This window comes from Cannabis sativa, chromosome 4 (genome assembly GCF_029168945.1).
Source record: "Cannabis sativa cultivar Pink pepper isolate KNU-18-1 chromosome 4, ASM2916894v1, whole genome shotgun sequence".
Taxonomy (NCBI): domain Eukaryota; kingdom Viridiplantae; phylum Streptophyta; class Magnoliopsida; order Rosales; family Cannabaceae; genus Cannabis; species Cannabis sativa.
In genome coordinates, this window is record NC_083604.1 from 47374013 (window position 1) to 47385838 (window position 11826).

The 11826-nt window shown below is 28.8% G+C and overlaps 1 protein-coding gene across 1 annotated transcript; it reads right to left on the reverse strand.

Annotated features, from left to right (window-relative positions):
- Window positions 1-261: 261 nt before the first annotated feature.
- LOC133037241 (protein FAR1-RELATED SEQUENCE 9-like) lies at window positions 262-2862 on the reverse strand. Its single transcript, XM_061114150.1, has 3 exons — window positions 653-2862; window positions 472-570; window positions 262-377 (listed from the first exon to the last, which is right to left on the reverse strand). Exons 1-3 carry the CDS (start codon window positions 1292-1294, stop codon window positions 309-311), a joined length of 810 nt encoding a protein of 269 aa, XP_060970133.1. The 5' UTR covers window positions 1295-2862; the 3' UTR covers window positions 262-308.
- Window positions 2863-11826: the final 8964 nt, after the last annotated feature.

Sequence of the window (11826 nt, forward strand, 5' to 3'; positions counted from 1 at the left end):
TTTATATGATGTATTCATTTATGAAAAAAACAAAATAATTATAATTTATAAAACTAATTAATTAAATCCACACCACAATGATATAAAAAATATAATATGTTCTAAATAAACATTTCACATAATCATAATTGTGAATTACATTTCAAACATATTAACTAATTTTAGTATTCTTGAAAAATTACTTGTTTTCAAATAAACCCAGTAGATGCCTTCTCAGCCTGTATACATGAACAATTAAAATTTTATAAGAAATAAAATAAAATATATCATACATAATTAATTAAAATCAATACTTTCAAAAAAAGAAATCAATATACCTGTAAAAGTAATTCGGTCATGCTTGCTCTTACGTTTAAAATTTCAGGTGTATCATTAATCTGTAAAAAAAAGATCATTATATATATAATATCATCTATATAAACATCACTCTTGATAAAAATAATATTTTAAAAAATGTATAAAATTTGTTACATGATTATGATTAAATGATGGTGCGGAGAATGACAAGTCTGATTGAGAGAGTGGTATATAACTATTGACTTGATCATTGTTGTTAAAGTCTTGTGAAACCTACAAGATAAAATATGTAATTTTTAATATTGTTTACATAATTAAAAATAAAAACTGGTAAAAAGAAATCAAGAATAAGCACATGTTTTGTAGATGAATTTCTTTTGGAGACTTTGGTCTTCTTCCGCATTTTTTCAAGAGCACTCTTTGGACGTGAAGAACTACCACGAACTCTCTTGTTATTTGATTTTATACCTTTTATTGTTGTATTAATTTCATTGGCTGTATGATTCTCATCTTTGCTTTGAAATGTTTCTTCTTTCAAACATGCATCAACATCTTCTGAAAGTCTTTTAAAAACATCTCTTGCAAGTTTATAGGTTTTTTCACTTGTTGATGCCCTTGTTACAATATGATTGTAAGACATGGATAAATCTTGATAATATAATGCCAAAGATACTTTAGGATCATCTCTTTGTCTTATCTCAGGTGTACTACTTGTAACTCCCATCGTTGCATACTTTGTCCACCTCTTTAAAATGTATTGAGATGGTATTTTCACAACATTATGAAATGAGAAAACCTTAAGGATATGTGAGCACAATATTCCTGCAAACTCAAATTTCTTGCAACTACATATCACCGTATTAACAGATGAGTCATATTTAACTATGTGGTGAAAATACTTACCATTTGGAGTAAGCTTATATTCTGTAACTGCTCCTTGCTCAATACGAAGTTCCATCGCACAGTTATAAGCCTTTGAAAACTCAACTTCAAACATTCTCAACACTGTAGGGGTGTTTTCAGTTGTTGCATGATTCAAAATTTTAATTGGAAGTGATGGTGCTAAATTACGTTAACTAACTTTAAAGTCTGCTTTTAACTCTTCATAACGACGATCATTGATCAACCTCTCAAAATGTTGAAAAAACCGCAACATAGTGTGTTGATAGCTAAATACTTTTTAAGTACATTATTCATGCTTTCACTTCGTTGAGTAGTAGTCATATTGGCACAAAAAGCCTCTCTTCCATATACCAAAGCCCATTTCTCCTTCAGTTTGAACTGTTGTGCCAACCATTCATTATTTTTAAGATTATATTTCCCAAGCATGTTCCCCCAAGCCTCAATGAATTCACATTCTTCATCATATGTCGGAATTTATTTTACGACGATCTTAGATCTACTCACAAGTATGTTTATTAACATCCTAAATATGAACTTTCTAAAACGATGAAATAAACACATATAAAGTTTAGGAAACCTTACATTGGGTGCAGCGGAATAATATGAATCCTTCCGTTCAGATATCTAGCCCTTGATTCCTTTTTGTAGCAGAGCATTATCAATATCTGAACCTGGATCTCTTTCTCTGAATCTTTGATGCTGAAACTCCTTTTTGCTGAAAGTCTTTCTTCACGATCTTCCTCACTATGATTGAGGTATCACTTGCTGTGTGTGGGCACTACTCATACACTAAGAATTTTGAAATCTCAATGAGGAAGAGAGAGAGAGAGTGGGTTCGGCCAAAGATAGGGAGAGAGAAGGCTCAGTTTTTTCTGAATAAAAAAGTAGAAAATTTAAGTGTAATTTTTCTGAAGCCTTCACTATCTATTTATAGCATTCCACTAGGGTTAGGTTTGAATTATTTGGCATTAAAATAATGAAAATATCAGAGGGAAAAACCCTAAAAAAGTGGCCGGCCCTACACAGTGGATTTGGGCCTCACTTTTTGCAATTTTGCAGTTTTATCTTTTCTGCATCTGATTTTCTCAAAAATGCCAATTTTCTAATTCAACCATTTAAATGCCAATTCTAACTATTTAATAACTATAAATAATTATTAAATAATATTGTCATTTATCATATTTATTAATTGAACCATACAAAGTATCATAATTAACAAATTTGCCCCTATAAACTCTTTCTTTACAATTTCGCCCTTACTTAGTGAAAAATTCACAAATAGACATAGTCTAATTTGAGAATTATAATTGATTAATCAAAACCTATTATATGAGTCTTACAAGCAATATTATCTCAACTAGTGCGGGGACCATGGGTCTACATAACCGAGCTTCCAATAAGTAGATCAAGAATTTATTACTAAAATTCACTAACTTATTAATTCTTTGTTGAATCCACGCATAGAACTTAGAATTGCACTCTCAGTTATATAAAATGCTCTATATGTTCCACCATATAGACACATCATTAGTTATCCATTATTATAATCCTAATTTGATCACTGATCCTCTATATGAATGATCTACACTGTAAAGGGATTAAATTACCGTTACACCCTACAATGTATTTATTCCTTAAAACACTTGACCCCGTATAAATGATATTTCAGCTTATGTGAAATGAGTACTCCACCATTTATGTTCGTTTGGTCAAGCTCGAAGGAGATCATCCTTTGCTTACTATTCGCCAGATAGAAGCTATAGATTTCATGTTTATGATAGCGCTCCCACTCAATTGCACTACCGTGTTCCCAAAATGTACGTTTCACCCTGACCTAAAAGTAGGCTTAACTAACAAATCAAAGAATACGAATAACCTTTCAAGATTGAGCCTAATCATATCAGGATTAAGATCATTTGATCTAGGATCAACTAGGCGATATTGACTTGAATAGATATTACGGTAAGTTTAATAAATCTAAGTCAAAGTTCAATATCGGTCCCTTCCGATGCATACTCCATGCATCCAACCTGAGCTTTACTTTAACCAATGCTCTGGAAAGAACATAGCACTTCTCCAAATGCAAGTAAACTCTGTTGTAGATTATCATATCAGTAAAACCCTATGTCTGATAAATCTAGGAAGCTTTATTCACATAGTCATGTTTACTTTCCAATGTGTTGACGACACAATAAACAGGATCAAGTATGTGAAAAGGGTTTCAGATGAATTTATACATTATGTACATATAATCATGAAATAAATCATGTGAACCATGCAACATTAAATGTTATTTCTGATCTATATTAATAAGTAAATCTGATTATATTGAAATGAGTTTTATTTAGGGCATAAAACCCAACAAACTCCCACTTGCACTAATATAAAACAAAAGGTGCGTTTCAAATAATCTCAACACCTTGATATACAAATCAAGTGTAGTAGTAGTAAACTCCTCGTAATAGGATCTGAAAGGTTAAATTAAACACAACCTTTTCTCCACCATTACTCTTCCTTTATCACAAAATCATTGATAATGTGAAATTCCTCTCTATATGTCTACTCTCTTGGGATACTGGATTCTATATCTTTGGCAACTACTTTTGGTTAATCAGGAAATTAACACTAGTAGTTTAAGGCAATTTGGAATGATGCCAAAAATGTATAGAACTTTCCTTAGACTGAATAAGTACGTTTCCTGCAACTTTAACATTCAGTCCCTCTCTGGTAGACCTAGAAACTTCAGATAGGTTTTTACACTTCTCCAAAATCACTATTCCACCCCCAGAGTAACCACCATCTTATCAGAAAGATTTACTAGCACAAAGGCAAATTTTGAAATCTGATATGGTGTAGTCTAAGAGTTTTAAACACACCCTTATAGACTAACATATACTTCCTCTTCTTAATCTTAGGATTTACTTGATTGTCTTCCAATGTTCTTCTCCTGGATTAATCTGATACCTACTCATTACTCCCACTCAACAGCAGGTGTCTGGTCTAAGGCATACAAAAGCATATCTAAGACCTCTCACTGTTGATATAAGAAATTCTTTCATGGCTTTATCTTTTCTGGAATAGTTGAGACTTTTCCTTTGATAAAATCTATGCCTAAGAAGTTGTGAAGCTTCTATAGATTGCCATTAGAAAGAAAATGCTTCAGCATCTTACTAAAGTAAGTTGCTTGCATTAGAGTAAGTAATTACCAGGTATACCACAAGCCATAGGTTCAGATAAACTCAAACCTATAATACTAGGAACAGGAAGTTTGTTAAGTCCATTGAATAGACTTATAAACGAAAATTTCCTTTTATGTCCTTGTAATAGAAAACTTTAGGTTATTCCATGTGAATGGATTAAACCATAGTTCTATTGGCTTTCTTCTTAGTTTCTTATCTTGACAATCCATTACTTGTTTAAACTCACAATGGATTTTAATCACTAGTGTCTCCCAAGTCAGAAGAAGGTGAATTCCTAGAAACTCTCCCACTACGACAAGGTACCGTGAATTATGTCGAAGAAAACTAAATGGTATTGATCTCTTCGGTTGTGACAAGACAACAGAGGCAGTGGGATCATCATATGTTAAATAAGATGATAGAACACTTTTGGAATCAAGAATTAAATATCTCCTTTATTTGCTACTTGTTTTCAGACTTAGTCATTATCTTAGAAAAGTAGTATTTGTTTGAACAAACACTTTCTTATCTATTGACAATGGGATGGTCCACCCCTAATCACTTAGAATAGCTAACAAAACATGGTTAACAGTTCTAGCTTTTCTTAAGATTTTGATTAGATCATCCATGAATCTAGTAATGATTTACATTAAGTATACAACCATTACATCATTCTGAAATTGTATTACCATAGAAGGAATTAGGCAACGACTAGTAACTAATCATCAACATGCAACTCGAAATTTCTGGGGAGGTAAGTTTGGATATAATTCAAAAATCAATTTAATGATCTTTGAACTGCATATCAACTAACTATTTCTCCACCCCTATCAGTTCGCAAGATCTTTAACCACTTATCTTAATGGTTTTAACCATTGCTAGAAATTAATGAAATTTTAAAACATTTCAAATTTCTTGCTAAAAGGTATAATCTAGAGTTATCGTTTTAAGAATACAACGAAAAACTCATATCCACCCCTGAATGTACATCCATCTGCGAATGAGATGAACTTACTTTCACTGGATATAGGCATATTAACTCTTTGCAGAGATTGATCTTGTCAAATCCACTACGAACAAGATACAAATGCCATAGATTAAAAAAAATGTGGTAGTGTCTTTTGATGACTTAGGTTTAGTTACATCAAAGAGTTCTTAGAATACTGCAAGTGGATCCTGGTCACAGAATACCTAACTCATATTCCATACAGTTTTAATCCATTAATAGAAGATGGATATTAAACACTTGAGAAAGTGTAACTGTATTGTATTCTGGAATTAGAAATATAAGAAAATTTCTGTTTGGATTCTAAAATTAAAGTCAAAGACTTAAATTCAACCAAATATAATGAGTAATTCTTTCTTGGACCACCACTACTATTTAAACTCTAAGTCAGATATGCCCATACAAGTAGGAGATTTCTAAGATTGAGGATTTATATCAATTGGGAATAGAATTTCGGGATTATAATCATATGCGTCATTTAATTTCTTAAGAGAAAATATAATGACATGAAATGATTTATAGACCATTCATCCAATGATATATTATTGAGCTAATTCGAAATGAATAAGCTAAGAGGAATTGGGATAATTTCGTTTATAAATAAGAATCCAACGATGCTTCGATTAGCGAAAGACAAAGTAATCTTATTTATGTAATCTTCTTGTTTCATATTGTAAAAATACTAGTCTAAGGTGTCATCAATTGATGAACAGGTAGATGTTGCATATACAATATTTATCTTTCGAGATCTTACACTATTATGTATGTCTAATGGTGAAAATCCATTAGGGATTTATCTCATTAGAAAAACAAACATGTTAGACCAACAATGAAGATTCGAAATTAAACTACAACTTAATAACAGAAAATAACATGGTTCAATATAAATTCATACACAATTCAGAAATTATAAACATATAGCAAGTAGGAATGACTAGTGAAAATACTAAAACATACAATCCTAAATAATTTCCAAGGTTTTTCAACAAACTGATACAGTGTCCCGTTTAGGCGAGAGTCAAAGCATCATCCATTGAATAGAGTTGTCAGCTCATCTAAAATAGAAACCATTCTAGCAACCTTTTATTCGATCAAAATAAGAATCCAACGTTGTCCCGGTAGGCGAGAGTCAAGGTTATTCTTATTTTATGAGCTTCCACCATTGTTTCATGTTTTATGAGTTTATCTCTAAGTAGTCATCGTAGGGGAGAGTCTAAATAGAGACGAAAACTCACAAAACACTTATCAAATGAAATCTTACGGTGTTAAATGCGTTCAACGAATAATCATCCATAGGGGGACGAAGTCTAGCGTCTCGAGGTTATATTGAAAACATTTAACTTTTGTAAGACCAACAATGGAGATCGAATATCTTAATAATAATCAAGCTCATTATTTAAAGTGAGTTGTATTTTCCTTGATTCTCTTTATTTAATTTATTTATTTTAAATATATATTTATTTAAAATTTCTAATTTAGAATGAAAAATTCTAAATATAAATATAAATTTAATATTTATAAATTTTACTTAGATGGATATGAAAATAACATGAATTATTTCCATCTTAGTAATAATTTCCAATAAATATTTAGAAAAATATTCAATTTAAGTTGTTACAAAATTAATTTAAATTAATTTACAACTTAAATTTAATTTTCTATAAATATATATTGCATTTCGAAAAATTAAAGTATTCAAGGATACAATTTTCGAAAATGCAAGTTAAAATAAAAAATTAATCATGGAAAAATTATTCTAATTTAATGTTGGCCCAAAATTAATTAATAAAATTAATTTACAACAAAAAATATAATTTTCCTATTTAATTAAATATAAGAAAAATTTCAAATATTTAAGTATGATGATGAAAATCAACTTAAATATTAATTTTCTATTAAATTAAATACACTAGAAAAATACTTCAAGCAAAAATATCATCTATCTAGATTTTCCTTTGACTAATTAATTCAATTTCTAATAATATACTTTAATTCAATTTATTTTAAATTAATCAATAAATGAAAAAATCTTTGATTTAAGTTGATCCAAGAATTAATTAAAATAAATAATTAATTTACAACTTAATCTATTTTTCAAATAAAATTTGAAATTCCAGCATTTAAGAAATGCAATTTCGAAATTTGATTAATAAAATAAAAAAATATTTTGAAAATTATTTAAATTTAGTTGAAAAATTAAATTTCAACTAAAAATAATTTTCTATTTAATTAAGTGTCATGAAAAAGAAATATTTAAGTATGATGATGAAAATCAACTTAGATATTTAATTTTCAAATTAATTAAATGTATTAAATTCAAGAAATAAATAATTAAGTGTAGAGAAGGCTAAATTATTAATCTCTAGTTTAATACTAGGAAAAATATACTTGAAATAAATTGTACCAAAATTAATTATATAAATAATTAATTTCACAATGTATAATATTTTCCTATTTAATATTAGAAATAATAAGTAGTCTAGAAATAACTATCTAGAAAATATCTTATTTGACTAAGTATCTTTTCCACAAAATTTGAAAAAATATCTAATTTAGGTTGTATTAGAAAAAATCTAGAACCTAAATATTTTTCAAATCTAAATTTAATTAAATATCAAAAATTAAGTTGTAACCACTTAATTTGAAAATATTCCATTTTAAGTTAATATTCGAAAAGATATTAACTTAAAAAATATCTAAAATATTCCATTTTAAGTTAATATTCGAAAAGATATTAACTTAAAAAATATCTAAAGAATCTTAATAACCAATGCCTAAAATTTCTCAACTTAATTTTGAAATTTGAAATTCAAAAGATATTCAGATTTAAGTTGATTAGTTAGAGATAACTAAATATCAACTTAAATAGGAATATTTAATGAAAAATTTAAATTAAGCTCCAGAAAGAATCTAGATGGTTATAATTCTATATTTAATTAAATACAAGAAAATACATATAGTTTAGCTTAGAATAAAAAATTCTTTAAACTATATTTTTTTCTTAAATTAATTTCAAAATAAATGAAATTAATTATGTTGCTAATCAATTTTATTAGGTTAAACTAGTTTAATTAACCTAGTACAGTTATTCAAATCAGGCAAATGGGCCTTCACAATTGGGGTGGTTCATGTGAGGGGGTGCTGGGTTCAGTATGTCGTACCCACTACTATGGCTCCCAACTCTCATACAAGGCCCAAAAGAGAGGAATTTAACCTTAATAAGAACAACTGTTATTAATTGAATAGACCCAAAAACTAAATGGGCCTAAATAAATTCTATCAAGAACTATGATAATTTATTTTAGCAACATCAACCTATATGCATCTATAATAAAATTAAACACATAGGCTCACACAGGCACACTTTGGATGGGTCCTATCATGTTGCTAGGTCATACACAGATGAAAGAAGATTGTAAATATACCTGTTACAAATTATTAACTTGACCAAGGGAGCCATCAGATCATTAGATCTGGCAAAAGGTAACCATGACTATTTGCAATCAAGTAATAATAGGTTTTGAAAACTTACACACAAGCTAAAACACATACTCCTGCAACAAGGTTAGCTGGATAGTTGGATGTAGGATTTATTTAATTTTAAATTAAATTATTAATTTCGAAATAATTAATTAAATAAATAAAATATTTATTTTCGAAAAATTAAAATAAAATAAAAAAAAATTCGAAAATTTTAAAAAAATATTTAAATTTAAAATTAAACCTACAATTTTAAAAAATTAGGTTTCAACCAACCTAAATATCATTTCAAAATTTGCTAACTACTTTTAAAATTTAAATGTTATTTTATAAATAAAAATTAAATAAAAAATTAGAAAAGATAAATAAATATCTTTTTCAGATTTTAAATGTAATTTAAATAAATAAAATAACAAAATTTAAAAGTTTGCAAAATATCTTATATCTATTTAAAATTACATGATTATAGTTATCTTATTTTAAATTTAAATAAGGTCAAATTATTTTAAAAAAAATTAATTTAAAAAATTTAAAATCTGACCTTAAATTTAAAAATAAGATAAGATATAATCAAATTTAAAAAGAAGATAGATAATTAAGCAAAAAGATAGATACTAACTATTTTCAAATTCAAATTACACTAATATCTTGAATTAAATTTAAAAAATATTAAATTAATTCAAAATGATAATTTGAATTGAATTAGGAATAGTAATAGTATAAATATAGAACTACACAAAAAATCGGAAGCTAATTCCATGAAAAAGCATGAAAAAACGAAGAAAAACGAAAAAATTGTGAGCTGTACGGACAGTTTTCGCGATCGCAGGAAAATTTCAGCACAGCTCCGATTTTTTTCGAATCTTCAAAAAATCATAACTAATTCAAATTAAATCGAAATTGAGTTCTGTAAAAAAGTAACTTGCTTAATTTTTTTTCATACTATCCAATAAAAATAATTTCAGAAACACAATCGCAATTATTTTTCACGAAAAATTCACAAACATCAATCAATCATCAAATAACACTCAATACAACATGATACCATCCAAAAACAAACAAACAATCGTTTTAAAGTCCAAATTTCTTGCAAGTAAATCCATTACCATGGCTCTGATACCAGTTGTTGGAATTTATTTTACCAGAATCTTAGATCTACTCACAAGTATGTTTATTAACATCCTAAATATGAACTTTCTAAAACAATGAAATAAACACATATAAAGTTTAGGAAACCTTACATTGGGTGCAGCGGAATAATATGACTCCTTCCGTTCAGATATCTAGCCCTTGATTCCTTTCTGTAGCAGAGCATTATCAATATCTGAACCTGGATCTCTTTCTCTGAATCTTTGATGCTGAAACTCCTTTTTGCTGAAAGTCTTTCTTCACGATCTTCCTCACTATGATTGAGGTATCACTTGCTGTGTGTGGGCACTACTCATACACTAAGAATTTCGAAATCTCAATGAGGAAGAGAGAGAGAGTGGGTTCGGCCAAAGATAGGGAGAGAGAAGGCTTAGTTTTTTCTAAATGAAAAAGTAGAAAATTTAAGTGTAATTTTTCTGAAGCCTTCACTATCTATTTATAGCATTCCACTAAGGTTAGGTTTGAATTATTTGGCATTAAAATAATGAAAATATCAGAGGGAAAAACCCTACAAAAGTGGCCGGCCCTACACAGTGGATTTGGGCCTCACTTTTTGCAATTTTGCAGTTTTATCTTTTCTGCATCTGATTTTCTCAAAAACGCCAATTTTCTAATTCAACCATTTAAATGCCAATTCTAACTATTTAATAACTATAAATAATTATTAAATAATATTGTCATTTATCATATTTATTAATTGAACCATACAAAGTATCATAATTAACAAATATACCCCTATAAACTCTTTCTTTACAATTTCGCCCTTACTTAGTGAAAAATTCACAAATAGACATAGTCTAATTTGAGAATTATAATTGATTAATCAAAACCAATTATATGAGTCTTACAAGTAATATTATCTCAACTAGTGCGGGGACCATGGGTCTACATAACCGAGCTTCCAATAAGTAGATCAAGAATTTATTACTAAAATTCACTAACTTATTAATTCTTCGTTGAATCCACGCATAGAACCTAGAATTGCACTCTCAGTTATATAGAATGCTCTATATGTTCCACCATATAGACACATCATTAGTTATCCATTGTTATAATCCTAATTTGATCACTGATCCTCTATATGAATGATCTACACTGTAAAAGGATTAAATTACCGTTACACCCTACAATGTATTTATTCCTTAAAACACTTGACCCCGTATAAATGATATTTCAGCTTATGTGAAATGAGTACTCCACCATTTATGTTCGTTTGGTCAAGCTCGAAGGAGATCATCCTTTGCTTACTATTCGCCAGATAGAAGCTATAGATTCCATGTTTATGATAGCGCTCCCACTCAATTGCACTACCGTGTTCCCAAAATGTACGTTTCACCCTGACCTAAAAGTAGGCTTAACTAACAAATCAAAGAACACGAATAACCTTTCAAGATTGAGCCTAATCATATCAGGATTAAGATCATTTAATCTAGGATCAACTAGGCGATATTGACTTGAATAGATATTACGCTAAGTTTAATAAATCTAAGTCAAAGTTCAATATCGGTCCCTTCCGATGCATACTCCATGCATCCAACCTGAGCTTTACTCTAACCAATGCTCTGGAAAGAACATAGCACTTCTCCAAATGCAAGTAAACTCTGTTGTAGATTATCATATCAGTAAAACCCTACGTCCGATAAATCTAGGAAACTTTATTCACATAGTCATGTTTACTTTCCAATGTGTTGACGGCACAATAAACAGGATCAAGTATGTGAAAAGGATTTCAGATGAATTTATACATTATGTACATATAATCATGAAATAAATCATGTGAACCATGCAACATTAAATGTTATTTCTGATCTA

Excerpts from the sequence above, each read along its gene's own strand:
- LOC133037241 (XM_061114150.1), bottom strand. The coding sequence starts at position 1,294 with ATGTTTGAAGTTGAGTTTTCAAAGGCTTATAACTGTGCGATGGAACTT. Across the intron at positions 571-652 it reads GAAATTCATCTACAAAACAT|GTTTCACAAGACTTTAACAA; the intron begins GTGCTTATTCTT and ends TTTATCTTGTAG. Across the intron at positions 378-471 it reads CATCATTTAATCATAATCAT|ATTAATGATACACCTGAAAT; the intron begins GTAACAAATTTT and ends TTTTTTTTACAG.